The sequence below is a fragment of the Aplidium turbinatum genome, chromosome 10 (assembly GCF_918807975.1).
Source record: "Aplidium turbinatum chromosome 10, kaAplTurb1.1, whole genome shotgun sequence".
In the NCBI taxonomy this organism is placed as follows: Eukaryota; Metazoa; Chordata; class Ascidiacea; order Aplousobranchia; family Polyclinidae; genus Aplidium; species Aplidium turbinatum.
This window is the reverse complement of record NC_137481.1, coordinates 17,501,860-17,523,843: the sequence shown is the minus strand read 5'-3', so window position 1 is coordinate 17,523,843 and position 21,984 is coordinate 17,501,860. Positions and strand designations below refer to the sequence as shown.

Sequence of the window (21,984 nt, the reverse complement as noted above, 5' to 3'; positions counted from 1 at the left end):
TCTTTATGCAAAAAGTTAAGATCCTAGACATGACTTTTTGTCTCTTGCACTGTTTTTATTGGAAGAACAATTGAATGTTAATTTGTTAAAAAACTATTTTTATTTAACCTTCTAGGTTCTCAATTCAATTCAATTTATTTTTGTTTGTCGAAAAACAACAGCAATGATAAAGTTACCAACAATTTACGGGAATAAAACCAACAAAAGGAGACGGCGGCAAAACCAATAAGTTTAAAACGTGCATGCGATGTAAATTTAAAGGATACGTCAATGAAAGTAAATTTAAGCACGGCCACTAAACCTAACAGTTTAAAATAGATAAATTAGTTGAAAGAATCAGTTGCATCGACATACCTAAAGCAACTGGAGGTCTGACAGTTGATGAAGCCATGCGGGGACGACTGAACCTTACAACCAATACAAAAAAAGAAAAACACGAGCATTTGAGAATAAACGTACGGTGAGCTTATTATACAAAAAAACTATGTAGGCTACAGTACAGTTCTCCACCTAACTATCATACTCTATTAGCTTACTTGTAGCCTACATGTAACTGTGGGATTTTTGTTTTTTTTTACGTGAATCTTTGGTATTCTCAATACTTTCTAAGACTTCTGTATTTTTAGAGGAAAATTTAGGGCGTTGGTGTACTTCTAGGTGAAATAGTGTAATTTGGAGGTTGGAATGGTGTCATAAGCAAACTAGAATCTGGCAACACTGGCTCTATAAATAAATTCATTTTTCTGGTTTAGTGAAATCATAAGATGTGATGAAAAGTTTAATAATGAAATTTTGTTTTATAAAAAAGTAAGTTATTATGACAGGTGAAAAAGCACTACTGTACTTACAACACCAACATTATTATCATTAACAAGGTTCTGTTTGAAACTAAATTGATTTAATTTTCAGGACTATATTGGATTGCTATGCAGTTTTCATCAGTTTTTGAAACGCTTTCCAAACATAAGTTTAGTTTTTACTCAGATTTCCACACCGTATTTTTGATTATATTGACCAGGAGTTTCAACTTTTGTTCTTGAAATGTACATCTTATTAACACTCTGGTAACTTTGATTGCTCAGTTATATTTGTTTGGCAGCTAAGCAAAGATAGATAAGGCAAAAGGCAAAGATAGAAATGGCACAGAAGGCCTATCCCAGTCAAAATAAAACTTTAACTTTACTAGAAATATCCATCAAACTTAGTACAGTAGGTATAAACTGCATCGAAAAATTAAATAATAACTGGAAGCTGCAAAGTGCCCATAACGTCTTCAAGATTCTCATAATCGAGTCACGCAGCCACCTTTTGCTTATAGGTAGGTACAGTAGTTACTTACTAGTTAAAGTTACTTAATTGCTCCTCCTACGATGAAGAAGTGCAGGCTATAAAGATATATATTTAAAATGATGTGTACTCTACACTCCACAGCACTTAGGGTTAACTAGCTAGATTATAGTATTAGCAGTGCACTGCATAGGCTACCGGTATGCATCAGAGTGATAGCCTCAGAGTGTGCTAAGTTTCACTCCTGGCATGCAACAGGTTGTATCATCAGGCTCACAAAGCTGGCAAGGTGATAAAGTTAAGGAGGTTAAAGATTTACAGTTCTGCACTGACAGTAAAACCAACAAAAAAAATAGTTTTTACATGTTTACTAGGCTAGGCATTTTAACTTTATGGGATTGTGCTTGCAAAACAATTCTTAATGTATGTTGGAGAAGCTAATATGTTTACTAAAACAGATTTTATATACAAAATAAATTCATTGTTACACCTGTTTTGCAGTAAATAACTTATATTTCCATTCAGTTACAATGAGCATTTTTTGCATTGTTTGTAATATCATAAAAATGACAGCAGCAGAAGATTGCCATAATTGAAATGGATTTTTTGATATAAATTTTTGTTCTTGATTGGTCAATGGTCATGGATACTTGCTTTTACATATTATGCACAGGCTATCAGTAACTTTATTTTTTTTTGCATCATTAAGATCTACGGTAGTTGTTTTTTGTGACTGTGATAAGCAATTGTTTGCGAACCAAGTAGTATCATTATGAATGCCACTTCTGACTCAAATATAGATTTGTTAAGTCCTTCAAATGAAGAGTCTTGGAACATTGGAAGTGATATTGATGAAACCAATGTTGGTACAGGTATATATGTTTTTGTAACTGCAGTGACAGTTTCGTATATATTTTTATATGTAGAAATATTGGAGTCCAACAAACATGTTTTAATTGCCGTACTGTATTCAAGTTTTTTGCTTATGCAAGCTATGGAGTCATGAAAATGACAGCACAGTCTATGGAAGATATGTTGAGGCAGATGATTTAGCTACTATTTATCACTCAACTTTCTGCAATATATATATGCTAATCTAAAGATGCGGTACTCCAAACCAGGATGCAAAAACAGACTAAGGAACACACACTTACTGTGAAATATTTGACACTTATTATTGGAAATCAAGTCACGTATTTTCCTCTGGTGCTAGAAAGATTGGTCTACTTGGGAGCATGTCTCCACTGGCAAGGATATCAGGTTGCTAATGCCGCAGTTCGTATGATACCGGTAACCTACATAGGGCAGTCTTAAGGTCATGCCGTTGTCTTGAATGCTCTAAGCTTTACCTTGCATAATAAACCAAAAAAACTAAACTTTACCTTGATTTTAGATGTCGAGATTGAAAAAATGCACACTTTTTCTGATTCTGCTGTGAATGTAGAGAATGAGGATGAATCGGACATAACCGAACTGATCAATCGAACTAAACATCCCGTTTGGAGCTTCGCATATTACCAAGAATTTTTTGATGTGGACACAACCATTGTTTTACAAAGAATAAAGCATTCAGTGACACCCTTTCCGCACAGACTTTCCAGTCATACGTTGATAAAAGCGAAGCCAGACATGTATGGTCCCTTTTGGATATGTGTAACCTTAGTTTTGTCCATTGGTGTCTGTGGTAACCTAAGTAATTTGTTCAACAATTTTCATAAAGATGACTACAGATACACACCGCAGTTCGACCTGTTACCAGTAGCAGCAGTTGTGATATATTGCTACACGTTTTTCATACCCGTACTGATAAAAGCTTTTTTCTGGTGGAAAAAAAACTCACCTGGTCTACCATTGTCTCAGATCATTTGTATTTATGGTTATTCCATGTTTATTTTTATTCCTGCTTCTGTTTTGTACGTTATACCGAATGACCACTTTAATTGGCTGGTTGTTGCTCTTGCAGTTTCCCTCTCAGGGACTGCTATTGTATTGTCACTGTGGCCTGCGTTTAAGAAACTTGGCAACAACGCCGCGACAATAGCAGTCTGCGCCTTGTTTGTGGTTCATGTCACTGTCATGGTATGCACCAAGCTATATTTTTACAGCCCGGTACCAGCATCTAATCCTTTAATCGAAATCTCAGTTCACAACGCAAATGATTTAACTACGCATTTTGACAAAATTTCAAGAGGCGCATAGAACTTTTGAAATGTGTATATATTCAACTTAACATACAGTTTATTTGCCCTGTTCGATGGGCACTTTGAGAAGCACTGTACAGAGATTTATTAAGCTCCAAACTTTCGGCAAGATTCAGACCAGTGACTTTAGTCGTTCATTATGAACATTGGCAGCGTTGTAGACGAACTCAACAGGTGTTATTTTGTATGAAGTTTGCACTCGTTAAAAACGTCCTATATGTGATACAACATTGAATAAGAATTGCACAGTGACAACACAAAGACCTGCATGATTAATAGAGGTTTTCAAAGTCCGGATTCAGCAGCAGTACACAATACACATTTGTTGGAACTGAACAAATGGTTAATACAATCGCCGATGAGTGTACAAAAACCAACCATTTAAAATCCAAAAAGCTATAGAAACACCATAAACTATTGTGTCTATCTTCGAGCGTTTGGCCTGTTGCTGCTCGAGTGCAGCCGTTCTTTCGTGCAATTTCAACATCTGTAAACACATATACGGTACATGTGTTAAACATGGTGTGTAGGTGCTTTAATAAAATATTTACTACATGGTGCATGAATACCTGTCTTCTCATCATTGTTACATCATCGAGCATCTCAAAGTCATCGAGAGCAGCTACATCGTACACTGGAGACCTGTAAGTGGCATTGCGCCTGTCAAATAAAGTATTTCAGGTTACCGGTAGTTGAGGACTTCGAACCAGTAACCTAAAACACATGGCGGCTGCCAAAAATAAGTCTAGCTTTAGACACTTTGGTTAACATTACTCAGTTGCTGCAACACTTGCAAGACAAGTTTTACTCTCTATATTTATTATTATTTATATACGGTACTCATAATTATCAGTAACTTGTGGGTTATACTATGTAATACGCTACCGTTCATAATTTTAAAAGCATATAAATCGGTGGCAAAATTCACCATTCCACGGGACTCGCACAGTAAGTTGGTACAACTGGACTCCATAACACCACGCCACTTGCATATGCATTTAATACATTAAGAGGATTTCTTATTACCGAAAGAAGGTGTTCAAATATAATAACGCCCGATGAGATGTTACTGATTTTCGACATGCTTTACATTTGGTGTAATATGAGTGAGATAGAAACTGGCGTCATATGATATTGAAACAATCCCGAGCTGGAGATAATACAAATATAGTAGGCTACGGTATGCTTCACGCTTTGCAACAAAAACAAAGCTTGATAATGAAACATTGAATGATGCTTGACACACACATTGGCAGCACAAACGCGAACTTTCACTTAAAAATGTACCATTAAGTCGGACGTTATTGTGTAGGCTATAGCAGGGGTCGGCAACCTTTCTGCAGTTGCGGGCCAAAGAAAGATTGAAAAAACTCGCCGGCCCGTAGGTGAAACTAAGTAACAACTAATTGAAAATATAAAGGCTGGATGTTTTGTTTGGCGGGCCGGTTCTCATTTGGTTAAAATCTTCATCATCCTCGTACTGAAAAAAGCTTCTGATAGGTTAAACTTCGCACACTCGTAGGCCTAGAGGCTTTGAACCACTGACTCAGGATCGTAGGTTGCCGACCCCCGGGCTAAAGTGACAATGAAATCCTGTACTGTACGATATAAAGTTTAACGTTAGGTACCGTACTTTGATCATGGAACCATTTCGATCGTAAAAACCATGCAATTTTACGATCGAAATGGTGGTTATGTAGTTCTTAAACCCATGTCTTTAATTACCGGTACTAACAATAACGTTCAAGTGTTAACAGGACAGGGCAAATGCATTTTTGAGTAGGCCTAATAGGGCACCTTATAAGGTATAGTGAGGGCCCACCATACAAGCGCCAGAGAACGAATAACAACAATTATGACATTCTTTCTTGACATGTTACGCAAAGCTCACTCTCGCCATGCATGCAACATTTTAGCTAATACAGACACAACAAGCGTCTTCGAACCTCTCCACAGCGCGGCTGTCATCAGTCTTGTTGCTGCCGTTTATATTTTGCAGCTTAGCGACAACTTCTCTGTAAAACCGGCTGCTTTCGACGTGCAGATTTTCAAGCAAGCTTTTTGGCGGCTCAGTCAATTGAACAATCTCATTCTTGGTGATTCGTGGGGGTCGAGAATTTGGTTGAGCAAAAAGGCCAACTTCTGTATTTCTGAAGAAGTTTTTGCATTCCGAACAAATAAAGTACGGCACGTGCTTAAGAAAAATGCACTGCCCTACTTGCACTGCAGGTAAATTAATCTCCAATAGCAATCGAAGTAACGGTACTTATGTATACAATGCTTATTGTACCTTTCTTTCTTCAAATCAGGAAATCGCAATGACTAAAGTGGTGAATTCAAAGTACGTTGCAGTCGGTGACTACGTTAATAAAAAGGACTTTCTAAAAAATTACAAAACATCATTGCCTGGCTTTCTGCCAATTCTTACTTTAGGGCATAGGGCTACATCAACCTAGCCACATTAAGATGCAATGAAAGATGCTTACTCAAACGTCGAGCTCGCTGTGCTCTCGTCAGCACGAGACATTTGTTGTTTCTCATTTGAAGTGTTTACCTAATCAAGACAAAATCTCAATTAGTTTCAGACAATAAGAATACCGGTACTGTTGTACGTACTTGGAAAAGTGCTAAATCAACGTCCTATTTTAGCAACAATCCCAGGGATTGGGTAATTTGTTTAGCTTAATAACAGCTACGTAAGGGCGTAGCATATTAGTTAGTTAAATCAGACTTTAGCACTCTATCTTGTATTTATTGTTGCAGAATGTAAAGCTGTGCCCATAATCTTCTAAATATTGACAACAAGGCAACATTTGAACATAAAATTCGTATTCAGAGCATTTGCTGAATTTTGAAAACTGCACGGTAATATCAAGGATACGATGGGAATACGAAAATAAAAAGGCACATCGCTAACGGATGTTAGGATCATATTAAGTTGTGGTCCTAAGCGGCAAACCGTCTGGCGTTGACTCGGAAATCCCCTTTACGAGATCCATACCGTGATGTTGTTACAGACGGTTGTTCGCCTGGTCAAACGTCATGTAGAAACCGTTCGGGTCTACTGAATATTACGTCATGGAAATTCCTAAAACATGAGCCAAAATTGCACCATCGTCCGTAAGACTCGTGTCAGACCGGTTTAAACCTGTTTCAGTTTGAGACCTGTTTGGACATGAAATATTGCGTCACGAACTGCTCTCGTGCCTTTGAGTTATCACAAATTTTTCTGATTCATTCTCGAAGTTGTTTGTTGGAAGTCGGTCGCACATTTAACTGGTTTATTTGGTGCTTGCTAGCTGGACAAATTCTCCGTCTTTTATCCAAGTAATCTGTATCGTAGTGACAGTTTTGAGGTGTAAGGCGTTGCACCAGCCATTTCGACAGCCGCGGGCTAATTTTACAGAAATACACTGTTTGAAAAGAAGTTCAAGTGTGTGTTTCTTCGGTCATTATATGAAGAGCCCAGTTCCAAAACCGCTTAGGCGCCACTTTTACCAAAATTGAGTTTAGAGTGTCATTAGGTAGAGTATCACCATAGGTACCTACTATCCATTCCTTTTTTTCCAAAACCTTCTCTTTCTGCTTCAAATTCGACACTAAATATTGCGTTTTCTTCCAAAACCGCTTACGCGCCATCACACTTTGTTTCCAAAACCACTTGTATCCACAATTAACCAATCATATTAAGCCATTGTATCACATGACATATCGCTGATTGTTAAACCGTTTTCGTCATCGTTTCGTGATAAGCAGCAGTGTTACCATTTGGTAAATTTCACTACCAAATTCGAGATTTGGCAGAATTTTACGTTGTTTGGCAGTAAGATTTTGAGTTGGCAGAATTTTGGAAAACATTTTTGGTGAGTTGACAGTCAGTCTCTGGTCAGTTTGGAAAAATTTGAAATGTGTTTGGTAGTTTGAAGCATCTACTATCTGGCAACACTGATAAGCAGTGTTGTAGGCTTGCAGCCTATTGTTGCAGTTACCAACGGTGCTTAGTAGCCTACTTGAGCTTTATAACTGTGTTTTTTTGCTTTGTTTAAAGTGGATTTGGGTTGTGGTGATGAATTAGTGGTGGTCAGCTTGGAAAAATGGTTTCAAAAATTGGTTTCTTTCATTCTGGCAAATTTTATTCTCCAGTTTATTTCCAAAACCGCTTATATCCACATTTCTAATTTTATAAAAAGGCGATTCTAAGCATTCTAATATTCCTTAGATCTGGACAAACGTCATGGCTCAATTCAGTAGGTAGTTATACATCGTCAGAAATCAAAAGCGCATTACATTTACCAAGCGAAACCGTCATAAACGTTTTTCGTGGTTTTCTCGAAATCACCGAAAGTGGATGTAAGCGGTTTTGGAAACAAGCTCTTCATATACAGACGAACGGATTCGGGAACTTTATGTTAAAATTTTCCCACGAAGAGATTATGGTTTACCGCTGTGACCATAAAAAATAAAAGACGAGTTCTTGTCAGTTGGTAGGTCAAGAAGAAATTAAAGCAAGAAAAATAAACGACGATTTTTGTTAGCTGGTAGGCCAAGAAGCACTTGAAGGCATAAAAATAAACGACGTGTTTGTTGTCAGCTAGTGCAGAAGAACTAATTAGAAGTACAAGAAATAATAAAAGAAGATTTGTTGGTTGGTAGTCTACACTCTTACAGAAGCAAAGAAAAGTAAAGACATTTCTTCTCAGTTTGGTACTGAAGAAAAATAACTTTGACATTCATTGGCAAGAAAGAAGATTAAAGACAATCCATCTGTGCTTGTAGATTCAAGTGGAAGAATCCAAGCAAGTTTGTGGACTTTAGGACTTCATACTCGTACAGCTACGGTATCGTGCATTTAAATTCTTTTTTGTATTTTTACGGTCTTTGCAGTTAAGTTTTTTATAACTACTGTAGCCTAATAATTTTGTGTGTTTGTGTAACTTAATTTTTTTAATTGTTAAATTTAGCCCCAACATTTAATATGTCTACACTCGGTGGCGACAAGGACTCGACCGCCGTAGACTCGACTGAGTTTAAGCCTGATGATGTTCTTTGCGGTCGGGCAGGCCATTCTGGGGAGGGACCCAATAACGATGAGGCTAAGTCAGTTCGAGAGGCCCGGCATCTTAGACGGGATATTTTGACTCAAATTGGGGAACTTTCTGTAGCCCTAGGTTCTTTGAGTGATAAGCAGGAACTGTTAATTTTTCGATCTAACTTATCTACTTTAGAAGAGGAATTACGGCATTTCCATGCTCTTTTGACTACAATCTTTAACTCTGCAATCTTGGCAGAACTTCGTGATAGGGTAGATCCCGAATTTAACTCGTTAAAAAATAACTTTGAACAAAAAGAAAGTGAGTTCTCAGATATGTTGGATGCTGACATACATCCTGAGGATAGCGCCTCAAATGTAAGCACTAGGATGTCTAAGAGTTCGTCTCGGATAGTTGCACAAATTAACCTACAGCTAAGACGAGAGGAGCTCCAGATCCAAGCTGAGGCCGAAGCAAGAGCTGCTGAGGCCATCGCGAGAGCTGAGGCCATACGAGCTGAGGCTGCCGTGAGAGCTGCTGAGGCTGCCGCGAGAGCTGAGGCCGAAGCGAGAGCTGCTGAGGCCATTCGAGCTGAGGCTGCCGCGAGAGCTGAGGCCGAAGCGAGAGCAGCTGAGGCCGCCGCGAGAGCCGAAGCGAGAGCTGCTGAGTTCGCACTCAAAGACGCTCAGTTGAGGGCTGAACAACGTAAAGAGGTAGTTTTAGCTGAATATCGATCAGAGGTGGGCTCTCGGCGTAGCTCTAAGAAGGGCTCTTCTAGGCATTCCAGAAATGAACATCAATCGCAGTTTAATTTACATAACCTTTTCCAAACACCCGTTCAACCTGTGAGTGGACCAGGGCAATCCACACGTTTTCCAGCTGTTTCAGGAGGTCTCGGGGCCGCGGCTAAGGGTCTTCCGAATGCTGTAGAGCCAAGGTCTGCGAATTACAACCGAACTTCTCTCCCAGAGCGTACAGGTCACGGGGCCGCCATTAGTAGTAATGCTTTGCCCCCTTCACAGTTCTCTGCGCCGCTAGGTTTTGATCGCCCAGCTACACGTAATTTGGGTGGTTGTGAGAGGCGTATCGCGTCTGATCGGGCTGTGCATGTGACTGAGCCCACTCAGCCCCTTAAGGGATATAGCTTGTCTTCTCCCGCTAAATCGAGTTCTCAACAGCAGGATTGCTTTTTTGAATACCAAAATAGTAGGACGTTTTTCGATAAGGCGGCCTTGATTGGTTACGATGGTAATAATATGCCATTTATCTTCTTTAAAAATCGTGTTACGGCCTTAATGGCAGCTTCGCCCTTTAAGGGGACTTGTTTGACTTTGTTACAAGCAGCTTGTGTTAGAACAGCTGCGCAAACGATTGCTAATTTGGTTTCTGACACCCCTGGCTTGTCAGAGGAAGACAGGATAGAAATGTCGTTAGCTCGCTTGTCCCAGCGTTTTGGGGTTCGTGGAGGTCTTTTTGCAGAACCGGAAATTAGAAAGTATCGCTATGGTAGCAAATTGACTTCGACCTCTTCCAGTGATCTGAAAGAGTTTAAAGATGAATTATCGCAGTGTTTGCTTTACGCGCAAGCTTATGGTCAGCGTGACAAATTGGAAGGACGTTTTGTTTTGGATTTGGCTAAGCGACTCCCGTTTGACGCTAAGCAGCGTTATCTTGACTTTTTAGGTGATCAGTATGGTGGCACTGATGAGCCTACTTTTCAGAGTTTGTTTGAATTTGTAGTACGGGAGGAAACGCGTAAGTCGACTGATTTTAGCATTATGCTAATGGGCGATTCTGGTGAGTCGCAGCAATTTAAAAAGTTTGGCAAAGGAAAATTGCCTTCATGTCCGGTTAGGCAGACGTCCGTAAAACCCCACGATGATGTGATGTCAGGGAGTTCGCAGTACTCGACTGTTGTTGGCGCACCGCGCGGTGGTGAAGCCAGACGTAAAAACCTACCGGCATGCATTTGTTGTTCGTCACGTGGTCAAGTTGAATATCATTTTTTGTCTAATTGTAAAGAATTTTTGCGCTTGACACCTAAAGATCGGAGAGATGTCATTGTGAAAGCTGGCAAATGCTTGAATTGTTTGCGCCAGCATATGGTTAGGGATTGCGTTCATGCAAATAACTGTCGTAAGTGTGGGCCTAACAACGATAGGAAACACTATTTTCTTCTGCATGATTTTTATGTGACGTCACATGATTCTCTGGATTCTGTTGGGAAAGATGATGCTCGTGCCAGAGTTCCTGTGCGTAATGTTAAGATTGGAAATGTTAAAGCAGCCTTTAACCGCGTTACTGCTGCTCGTGTTTTGAATCCAATGACTGGCAAATCGAAGTTGGTGTATTGTCAGCATGATCCTGGTTCGCAGTTGACGTTTGTTTCGAGTGACTTGGTGTGTGAACTTGATCTTAAACCGTACGATAAAGCGTCGTTTAAAATGGATACCCTGGCTGGTCAGAAAGCTACTTGTGCTGACCTTGTCAAACTCAACATCCAGTCGTTAGAGACAGATGAACTGTTTTGTGATATAACTTCGGTGGTTAACCCAGCTTGGGCTGATGATGTTAAAACTTTACCGCATAAACAAGATTTAAATGGTTTCCGTCATTTTCATGACGTGAATATGTTTCATTTGAATGATTGTAGTACTGTAGATGTACTGATTGGCAACGACAACGCTTATTTGATGTGTGCAAAAAAAGAGCGTGTTGGTGAAAATCGTAGTGAACCACATGCTTTGCTCACTCCTCTCGGTTGGTTGGCTTGTGGTGGTAAGTCACCCTTAGATGAAAGCGTTGCTAAAGTGTGCAGAGTGCAGACGTCTTCAGAGTCGGATGTCATCTCTGGCTTTCAGCGTAAAATTGAGTCTCGTGATATGGAAATAGCAGACCTGAATAAAGTCATTCAGGATTTGACTTTGCAAAATGAAACCTGTGAATTGTCTCTCATTTTGGCTAGAGAACTTGTCGAACCGAATATTGAGTTGAAAGATGGTCGATTTGAGATACCTGTTCCGTTGAAGGAAGATATTGATCTACCTAACAATTTTGTGTTGGCGTCAGATAGAGTTGCTGCTTTAAGGAAGAAAGCTTTAAAACAACCTGAACTTCGTGATTTCCTTACTGACACCATGAAAGATCTTAAATCAAATTGCTATATTGAGCGTACTGGTGAAGCAGGAAATGTCAAGGGATTTGAATGGTATTTACCATACTTTGTTACGTCACAATTAAAAAAGCACATTGTTTACGATGGCAAGTCTGAATTTCGAGGAACTTGTGTTAATGATGTAATGTTTTCGGGTCCTGACTTGTTAAACCCTCTGGTAGATGTCTTGGCTAGATTTCGACTTGGTAGATTTGGTCTCATGGCTGATGTGACTAAATGCTTCTTTCAAATAAAGTTACCCGAGTTGATAGAATCAGCTGAATTTCACAACGCCCTGAGACAGAGAGAGATAAACTGGGAATTTATACCTCCGTATGCTCCGGCGCAAGGTGGCGCCTGGGAGGCAATGGTTAAACAATTTAAAATCGCACTTTTTCACATTTTGGACTCTTCAATTCGTAAGCCCAATCTTATTGAACTGCTTACGTACACAGGCAGTGCCGTTCGGATCGTGAACGAACGCCCTTTGGTACCTTTGAGTGACGACCCTAGGGATTTTACTGTCATCACCCCTGCCTCACTTTTGACCCCATACTTAGACCCATACTGTGCTGTTGGGCAACCACATGATCGTGACCAATTAAGAAGGGATTATCGGTTCAATTTGTCACTTTCTCATCAGTTTTGGAGTAAATGGATCGATTTTTACTTGCCAGGTCTTCAGGGCCGGAAAAAATGGCTAAAAATGGCCAAGAATTTGGAGCCTGGTCAACTTGTAGTGGTAGGTTCTCTCCAGGACATTGGTAAACGTGGGAAGTATCAACTTGGGAGGGTGCATGAGGTAGTTCCACAAATTAGGAAAGGGAAGCCTGTGGTTCGTAGAGCTAAAGTTGCCGTCTGCAACTATGATGAGAGTACGGGGAAAGTGAAAGTAGACTATGTGTTGAGGGATATTTCGTGCCTCGCCCCCGTAAAGAACACCTAAGTGTTAGGGTTTGAGCCTGGTTTTGTCTGCGGTGGCCGACACTTGTCTGAGCCCAGAACAGTCGGTTATTATCGCAACCATGGTATATAGCGTCATTTTTTGCGTGTACCTACTACCTATGGTACCAATTTCATGTATCGTCGTGTTTATTCTTATTGCTGTTCATTCTTTGCATGCCCTTTGTATTTGCGTATTAACTTAAACGTGAGTGATTCAAACAATTTGTGTATCATGTGTTTTTATTCATTGGCTCACAATTGTCGTCAATTCTTTTTTAGTTATGCCATGTCAGACTGTCATAACTAGGGGCCGCTATGTTACAGACGGTTGTTCGCCTGGTCAAACGTCATGTAGAAACCGTTCGGGTCTACTGAATATTACGTCATGGAAATTCCTAAAACATGAGCCAAAATTGCACCATCGTCCGTAAGACTCGTGTCAGACCGGTTTAAACCTGTTTCAGTTTGAGACCTGTTTGGACATGAAATATTGCGTCACGAACTGCTCTCGTGCCTTTGAGTTATCACAAATTTTTCTGATTCATTCTCGAAGTTGTTTGTTGGAAGTCGGTCGCACATTTAACTGGTTTATTTGGTGCTTGCTAGCTGGACAAATTCTCCGTCTTTTATCCAAGTAATCTGTATCGTAGTGACAGTTTTGAGGTGTAAGGCGTTGCACCAACCATTTCGATAGCCGCGGGCTAATTTTACAGAAATACACTGTTTGAAAAGAAGTTCAAGTGTGTGTTTCTTCGGTCATTATATACAGACGAACGGATTCGGGAACTTTATGTTAAAATTTTCCCACGAAGAGATTATGGTTTACCGCTGTGACCAGATGTTGATGCATCATGTTTTAAAAACGCATTTTTAAAAGGGATGCTGTCATTCAGACGAACTTTCTAAATGGTTTCATCTTCCATCCACCTAAAGAAGCAAAACGTTTGTGTGTCTTGGACAACCAAACCAAAGACTGGCTGCTCTCCAACAGCTTCTCTATGCAGTCCGGTAAACATCGCTGATTATGAGGTGGTAAAAGATACTCGGCTGCAAGAGATTAGAGATGATCAAGTTAAGTCTCCGCACACACGAAAGTATGGTATGTCTAAGCTAAATAGATATCAACGGATACAGACAATGCCTCAGTGCATAAATTGCTTACATCTAAAGAATCAAAATTTTTATCTTGAAGTGTTAGGACACGTGGCGGTGTTTGTAGAGCAACTGATGGTTGGGAAGTAACAAGATCTTCAGAATAGGTTGCTGAAGGTAGAACCGCTTCACCTTGTTTATACTGAACCCCTCTTTCTCCGACTGAAAAAACAAAAAAGCTCAAATCCAAATGTTCCATATTCACCTTTACACTGGAATATAGTTTTCTAAGTAGAAAAGGTTGCCGTTTTACATTGTTTTTGAAGCATTAAATGTTCACACATTTATGCTTTAATGTATTTAGAAGCATAACTCTGTGGAAAATAGACAGTAAATACAGTACCATAAAGAACAATATTGCACTTTGTTGTTAACATGCTCGGGATAAAAAATAAAGTATACTTACCAACTACAACACAATGACATAGCAACCGGTGGATAAAATCAACACTTGGAGAGTTTAAAATATGCAGGAATGATCATTTGGACAGTAACATAAATGCCTCTAGTTATCACAGCACGACAACAAACCTCACAAACGGAATAACCACAATGTGAGATACAGTACTATTAATTATTATTTTGCTTATACTTTTGTGTGCCATAAAATGTTACAGAACTTCCAGTGTGATTAAATTAGCCGTTGTCAAACTTACACTTTTGCAATTTCGCGAATGTTCAAGGACAGTGTGTGATGCTGATGTAATACATTTATTATTTCAAGTATTTTAGTTCATTTTCTAAAACCCTGTGCAGCTGAGTAGCCCTATTAGATCAAAACAGGCAACTAAAATACAGACAAAAATAACTTTTACCTGATACAACTATTCTTTCTGGTACTTCCATACTGAAAGCAGGATGATTTCTGTAATTTGATGGAGCATTGCTGGCACTTGGGTGGAAATCACCAGTGGCTTCTTGGTTACCGTTTTCCTTTTCTTCAGACTCAGCTACTGTTATTGTATCAGGAACCCTCATTTGCTTGTTTATACTTTCGGTGTAGTTGCTTTGGTACACCATCTGCTGTAGTACAGATGGATCCAATTCTGGATCAGAATTTAGATTATTGTTCATTGTATCTTTACAATTGTTAAAATATCTACAAAATATTGCAAAAAAGGAGTTAAAACAACTTGTGCTTTATAGACTATATATACAGTACACGTGGCGCAGAAGGCTTAGAGCAGCGTTTCTCAACCTGGGGGTCGCGACCCCCAAGGGGGCAGCGAAGGTCATTTCATGGGGGTCGCAAAGATATTCATAAAAGATTTTCGAAATCGCAAAAATTTCCGGATAAATAAAAAATCTTTGCAGCAATCACTTTATTATACAGTAATATCGTAGCAAATTACTAATTGGTTGCACTGTTACGAAAGAGGACGCATAGCTTGGTTGTAGGCCAATTTATCATCGTTTATTCAAGTAGAACGAAATTTCTCTGAACTCAAAGAAAGAGATGCCGCATTTGCACGAAATCCGTTCTCTACTGCTTTGGATGTTGCAGATATTTCAGGTGAATTACAAGACCAATTTTATGATCTTGAAAATGATTCTTCCGTATGTGACGTTTTTCATGAAATGCCACTCTCTCAGTTCTGGTGTGCTATGCGTAAATCATACCCACAACTATCTGAACTAGCTTTTCGAATATAACTTCTATTTGCCATAATATACCTCTGCAAAAGCGATTTTTCAGCTTTTGTCCATATCAAAACGAAGGCAAGAAATTAAAGGAAAGTTGGACTTGGAGATGATATGAGATTGGCGTTATCAAGCACTCAACCACTAATTTCGAAGTTGGCCAAGCAGTTGCAGAGTCAACCGTCGCATTAAAAGTTGTGACATTCAGCAGTTCTTTGAAATTAAATGTTACTGAAATGTATTTTTGTGCTAATTTGTATATCTATAGAAAACCTAGCAAGAAGGGGGTCGCAGGCTGTATTATTGTATTAAACACCGAAAAGGGGTCATGAACCACAAAAGGTTGAGAAACACTGGCTTAGAGTAGAGGTAGGGGATACAACACATTTTTTTGGGGGTAGTGTCAAAAACATCAGTGTCCAACCATTTTATAAACAGTTTTGTTGTACGGCTTCAAAACTGCGAAAAATATTAAAATCCGTCAACTACACATCAGTAGACATCATTTACAAGATTAGTTTTTCTAAATTTGCGAAACGAAGAATAACAAAAAAGAAAGCTAAATTTCAATGATGTTTACAATTAACTCACACCAACAATTCAAAATACATGGTAGCCTTAATTTTCAAGGAAATCAGGTACGCAAGTCTAGTTTCCGAGATTCGGTCCCCAGATGTATGACCATGACCAATTGGCCATTTTTTCCTGGAACTGAAGCTAGAAAATGGAAGTTCAGTAGCAGAACTTTCGGGCGCGCAAGTGTGAAAATGGTAGCTGCATGCCTGATTCCTTTCCCCGAAGTGTGAAAACACACACTGCGTAACAGTTTTCGGGTACTGGTACCGTAGTTGCAGTTTTCACAGTTTCCATAGCAGGAAGTGTACGGAAGTGTGGGTTTTACGCTTCGGTAGCAGGAATCCGGGTAATGTAGGTCCGTAGCGTGAAACTCACACTTTCCTGCAAGGAAAGCCTGGAAAAAAGTCACTTCGAAAATATAGCCTAAAGATAAAAATGCGTTTTTAATGTCATCTGCATTCTTAAGCGTGAATTTCATCATGCGTCCACCAGTCATTTCCCAATCACCATCTGGTTTCGAAATGGCCCGTTTCGGTGAGTCCGATTCGGTGAGAGCCTTTTTTGGTGAGAGCCTTATTCGGTGATTTTTTTTAAATTATTGGGTACCGCAGCCTAATTATCATTGCCGTTGTAGGGTTAGGGGTTAAGGATTAGGGGGTTAAGGTGAGGGGTTGGGATTTGGGCTTAGGGATTACAGTTAGGGTCTTATTTCAACGTTTAGCGACGTTAAAACGATGTAAAAGCGGCAATGATAATTAGGCTACGGTACCCGATAATTTTAAAAAAAATCACCGAATAGGGCTCTCACCGAATCGGACTCACCAAATAGTAGCAGACCCATCTGGTTTACATGGCAACACTTGCTCCATGTCAACATCCTCAATGTCATTGTGTTCGAGGTATGTCTAATTGTCTATAGCAGGCTGCTTTTAGGTTGTACTTTATGCAAATGTTTAACTTCTACTACCATGTTACCTTTGTGGGAACGTGTATAATAGTGCACAACAAAATCACCCAAAGTATCCATTTTGCCATTCTTAAGATCTTCAAATACAGGGTCATCAATAATTTAGCATTACAAGAGATCCAATTCAAAAACTGGCAAAGGAGGCAAACATGGCCTATGGAACCATTTTCACAGAACTTTCTCAAGAAGGATTTGAAGATGATCCCATTCAAACACATGAAGAAACAGTTGCTAAATGCCAATACCATTGAGAAACGTCCCTCCAGAGTCAGATTTCTGCTCTGACGCATTGAAAGAAGAGGCACGCTGCCATACCTTGTGTTCAGCGATGAGAAGAAATTTGATGTCTAGCATCATTTTAACTCAGAATGATCGTGCTTGGTCAAGAGATGGTGACGTGGAACCCCGGGTAGTCACTCGGAGACAAGGGGCGGCATCAGTGACGCAGTCAACGAATCAGGAAGGAGTCCATTGATTTTTGTGGATCAAGGAGTGAAATTGAACCAAGAAAACTACCGAAATGATATTCTCGAGGGTTCATTGTTGCCTTGGGAAAAGAAACACTTCAAAAAACGTAATTGGTCATTCCAATAAGATTCTGCCCCTTCACATGGAGCTAAGAGAATGCAAAACTGGCTTTCAGCCAATGTGCCGTTCTTCATTTCCAAGAAAGAATGGCCTCCTTCAACCCCTAGACTTTGTCATCTGGTCTTACCTTGAGAGCAAGGTTTCGACTAAATACCACCAAAGTTTGGAAGCGCTGAAGGCTAATCTAAAAAAAGAATAAGCCAAAATACCTCAAATAGTTATTCATGGCTCTTGCAGGTCCTTTTCGAAGCATCTCCGACTTGTTATCGACGCAAATGGCGAACACATTGAGTAAAACTTGTTTTTCCTAAATATTTATTTCTTAGACAATAATGTTGTATGTTTATTACTCAAAAATTGTCAACCATTTGTTAAATACAGTTGTTTGAAGTTATAACGTTAATTAATTATTGATGACCCTGTAGTTGTGGGAATGTGTTCAAAAGGTAAGGCTGGTTTGAAACTTCCACACAGTTCAAGAGAGGCAGAGTAATCTTGAGCATAAAAACAGATAAGACCTTCAATTCTGTGATTAAAAAGCTTACAGTTTAAATAGAGTTATGCCTAAACTAACAAATTCGTCCTGGATGTTTCGTCCAGTAGCATATGAAGCAATGGTAATACATGAAGAATTGAGGCTGCTGAATAACTCAACTTGGTGAAATGCTGTTCGCGGTATAGTGACATGTGCTTGATTTGCTGTTCTCTTTCCACAATAAGATCAAATTCATCAGCAAGTGAAGTTGAATTACCCGATTTATCATGGATAACCAACTTTAATATTGCAATTATACCAGACACAACAATAGCCTTTTTGCCTCTAAAAATAGGGCGTAGAGCTTTGTTCACAGTCTTCCAACTTCCCCTAATTTCTACTCTCTTTGCCAAATCAGCAAGAACTTTAACATTTGACTCGTTGATATGGCTTTTGCAAAGCAAATGGTATGGTCAAAAGACAATGCAATTGCAACATGCTCTTCCACCTGCAAGTTCTTGTTTGCAGGGCTGCAGCAGTGCAGCATCAGCCATTAGGCTATCTGTTTTGTCCCATAATTGCTTGGCTGTGACAATAGAAGATGTAGTCAGTGAGGCTGCTGTAGCCAATCTCTCGTAGGTTTCAACTATTAACTTCGTAATATTCTTCCTGTCTTCATACACAAAAAAAATTGTTCAAATTTTCACTATTCTAAAGATCACGAAACGAAAGGTCAAGCCTCTGCTCTTGGGGTCAACTAAGGTCAAAATACAATTAAGGATGTGTGGAAGAATAAAGTGGGTCAGGTGGAATGTACCTAGCATACGTGCATGTAGAGGACCTACACTCTACTCTACACTCTTTATTATGAATTCATCAAAACATCCCGAAATCGAATATTTACGTTTTTTCTCACAAATATGGTTAAAATTTTAAAAATTGTGTCTACTGATGAAAAATAAATATTTTTCAAATATTTTTGCATATTGTTGATAGTTATCATAAATACTTTCCAAAAAATGTGGAGAGAGCAAAATCTGAGAAGGTCACACTTTATCCCCTACCTCTACTTAGAGGTTGTTCACATATCATGGCACAAGTTTGTTGCTTTTCTGGCTTTTCATATATGATGCCACCAGACACATCACATTTTACACCAATTTCTATAAGGCAATACAGTAGAATTCGACACATTTTTGTTGGTCCCTGCACAATTCCTATAGTTTTGACTTGTTTGCATAATTCACCAATTTGCCTAATTTACTTTTTTCTAATTCCCTTGAGGCGACGAATTAGACAAATTGTACTGTACAACGGTAATGACATCACAAACTGTGGTGTGATATGATATTTTAATGTGAATAATAACCCTTTAGCAAGGGACTCAACAGCTCTGTTATAAATTGTATCATATAGGTTGACGACAAATGTCGTCTTTGGCATCACATTGAAGAAGAAAAGCAACAAACTGGGATACAAAGATGTTCGAAAAATCCATCTACTCAATATTGAGTGTAAGATTATTGAAAAATAATAAAGAAATTTAATCCACACAATAGACAAGCGAACTGATTACATAGCATACACAAGAAAATACATTGTGGAACAGCAGATATGAGGTAGATATTTACAAAGTGATATACAGTACATCGTATTGCAAAGTATAGGCTACCACAGAATGGTGAAAAAACACAATCAATTTTGCAAAAATGATATACATTGCATTTATTATTTAATTAATATTGCAAGCAATTTCTATTCAGTATATGACAACTCAACCAAACTGCGCAAAATGCAGCACACCAAATAAGTCCACAGACCATCTCATATGGGGGTGTCCAGTAACCAAGCTTCAAGGAGGATATCGCACAACCCACCAACGTCCTCATAGACTGGCTAAATAAAAATTGCTTGGACTTACAGCGTCTTATGAAGCAACAAGTATATATATTGCAAATTCATAAGAACAAAATAGTGATGTAATTCGCTTTGTTTGACTTTTTGGTTGGCATTGAGCACTTTTGTAGTATTAATAGCATTTATTTTTTAAGAATAAAATATATTTCCATAAAATTTTTGTTTACAACACAACAATGCGAACAAAATTGTAAAATATATATAAAAAATTGCAATTAATTAAAAACAGAAATCAATACAGTATATTGCTACTCGCTAGTCATAATCAAAGCGTAAATAGTCAATGATACTCGAAGGCAAATTGTATACTTCCATTGCACGAATTAACATATCACATGTGGCAAAATGAGACAAAAGAGATATTCTACAGATACTTTTTAACGATCTTGGATTTTGCTCCGCATCAAGCAACACTCTGTAACAATCACAATCTTTTGCAGCCCTATCTCTAGCAGTTTTATGGGCACTATCTTCACAATAAGGATTAGCTCCAAACTGTAAGAAAACTTTGATTAAAGTACTGTTCTTTACAGCAACAGCATTGTGTAATACACTTGTGGTTCCAAAATTATCAGCGTATGTGAGGACCGCGCCAGACAGTAAAAGCAATTTTGCAGCTTTTATGTTTGCATTAATACAAGCAACATGAAGCGGAGGGAACACATCCGAAACATCCGAGTTTACTTTGAAATAGGGAAGCAGCATTTTCATGCAAACTAATTTATTTCTCTCAATTGATATTCCTATGCATTCAGATATATGCACTCTACTATAATGTACATATTGTAGAACAACTTTACAACAATCAACATAACCAAACCAACATGCATAATGCAGTGGAGTTTTATTATTTATATTCAATACATTTCCATTAGCACCAGCCTCAAGTAAAGCTTTGGCGCAGAGAGCATGACCGGCTACACAAGCCTCATGTAATGGGGTGTTATGTTCCTCTGTCAACTGATTAACATTTTCTTTTTTCCAAAGTAATCTTTTCAACTGAAGAAGTCTCCCATTTAATGCTGCTTCATGAAGCTCAGTATGTTTGTAATTCATAAACATCAAAAAGCATACCTAGTTCTAAGTTCAAAAAACATTTAAAGTTTGAAATATAAAAAATGCTTATCTATATGCTCCAAGGTTTCTAAGTCATAAAATGGCCTCAAAAACTGGTAGACCATTTGGTCGCCGTTTCAACAAACCAACATTCTACACTCTGTTAAGGTCTAGTATTCATCACTTGCATAATTCATATTTTGTCTACTCGCATTTGTAGCCTATGCAAAACCTTTTTTCATCAATTGCAATCTTTTTCACAAACAAGGAAAAGTACGGTACCGTACATAGGCTACCGACGAGAAATACAGTATTGCTGATAAAAGTTTACGTCATCAAGTAACGCATGAAGTAAAGCATGAGCTGTAAGGAAACAAAGTGTGGGTTTTGAAAAGGAAAACCATTACACAATTAACAAGGAAGATCATGCTGTGAGAAACAAAACTGTGGGTTTCAAAAACAGGAAATTAATTTTTTTTCCAAATCTAAAAACTGGATTCATGGTAAATTGAGACCTGGAGATAAACTAAGTTTAGTAAAATAAAGAAGATATTTTGATTGTGAACATTTTACTACCAAGATTTTTGAAATTGATCAGGAACTTAAAGAGAAGTTATAATATCAAGAATCCAAGCCTGCAATTAGCAAACAAGCAGTTGACTCCCCAGCTTCAGGTTTGAAAGAATCGTAATGAAGAAACTAAAATTATTATTTACTATTTTTCAAACAACGATTAGTACCGTAAGCCATAAGGTTTAATTCTTTTACGTACTGTGTTTATTTTGTAACATACTTGTTTGCTGCCCATTATCAAATCGGTTCAAAGTTTGTTCTAAAATTCTTTGTTTTAAATTCAGTATCGGTAGTTGTTTAAACTTTTCTGGGTTAGTGTGTGTTGTCTTGATATAAACCAATTTAATTAAACCAGCTCACGAGTTTTCAATGATAAATTCCTTAGTTTTTGGCATTTACCGTACTTTACAATCAAAGTAAAT

The 21,984-nt window shown here is 38.5% G+C and overlaps 3 protein-coding genes across 5 annotated transcripts; 1 reads left to right on the top strand and 2 right to left on the bottom strand.

Moving 5' to 3' along the window:
- The first annotated feature begins 1,998 nt into the window (after positions 1-1,998).
- On the top strand, positions 1,999-4,046 carry LOC145778470 (protein YIPF1-like). The gene is made up of 2 exons (XM_082589951.1): positions 1,999-2,159; positions 2,681-4,046. Exons 1-2 carry the CDS (start codon positions 2,060-2,062, stop codon positions 3,484-3,486), a joined length of 906 nt encoding a protein of 301 aa, XP_082446077.1. The 5' UTR covers positions 1,999-2,059; the 3' UTR covers positions 3,487-4,046.
- Positions 3,832-16,860, bottom strand: LOC145778471 (mitochondrial fission factor-like). 3 transcript variants are annotated; one of them, XM_082589953.1, is made up of 6 exons: positions 16,809-16,860; positions 14,585-16,558; positions 13,780-13,931; positions 5,975-6,042; positions 4,058-4,148; positions 3,832-3,975 (listed from the first exon to the last, which is right to left on the bottom strand). In XM_082589953.1, the coding sequence occupies exons 2-6, from the start codon at positions 14,841-14,843 to the stop codon at positions 3,832-3,834; spliced, it is 714 nt and encodes a 237-aa protein (XP_082446079.1). In that variant the 5' UTR covers positions 14,844-16,558; positions 16,809-16,860. The 3 variants fall into 3 exon arrangements, with proteins under 3 accessions (XP_082446079.1, XP_082446080.1, XP_082446078.1); XM_082589954.1 differs by lacking the exon at positions 16,809-16,860 and having other exon boundaries at positions 4,058-4,130; positions 14,585-16,727; XM_082589952.1 differs by lacking the exon at positions 16,809-16,860 and having other exon boundaries at positions 14,585-16,715.
- A 3,328-nt stretch (positions 16,861-20,188) lies between these two features.
- LOC145778298 (ankyrin repeat and SOCS box protein 11-like) lies at positions 20,189-20,989 on the bottom strand. The gene has a single exon (XM_082589760.1). The coding sequence runs from the start codon at positions 20,987-20,989 to the stop codon at positions 20,189-20,191; it is 801 nt and encodes a 266-aa protein (XP_082445886.1).
- Between the last annotated feature and the right edge of the window lie 995 nt (positions 20,990-21,984).

What these genes read in the sequence shown, in the direction of transcription:
- LOC145778471 (XM_082589953.1), bottom strand. Translation starts at nt 14,843, where the DNA reads ATGAACAATAATCTAAATTCTGATCCAGAATTGGATCCATCTGTACTA. An exon ending in ACAGCGAGCTCGACGTTTGA is followed by an intron (nt 4,149 to 5,974) that starts GTAAGCATCTTT and finishes TTTATTTGACAG; the next exon opens with GCGCAATGCCACTTACAGGT. An exon ending in TAACAATGATGAGAAGACAG is followed by an intron (nt 3,976 to 4,057) that starts GTATTCATGCAC and finishes ATGTGTTTACAG; the next exon opens with ATGTTGAAATTGCACGAAAG.
- LOC145778298 (XM_082589760.1), bottom strand. Translation starts at nt 20,989, where the DNA reads ATGAATTACAAACATACTGAGCTTCATGAAGCAGCATTAAATGGGAGA.
- LOC145778470 (XM_082589951.1), top strand. Translation starts at nt 2,060, where the DNA reads ATGAATGCCACTTCTGACTCAAATATAGATTTGTTAAGTCCTTCAAAT. An exon ending in TGAAACCAATGTTGGTACAG is followed by an intron (nt 2,160 to 2,680) that starts GTATATATGTTT and finishes CCTTGATTTTAG; the next exon opens with ATGTCGAGATTGAAAAAATG.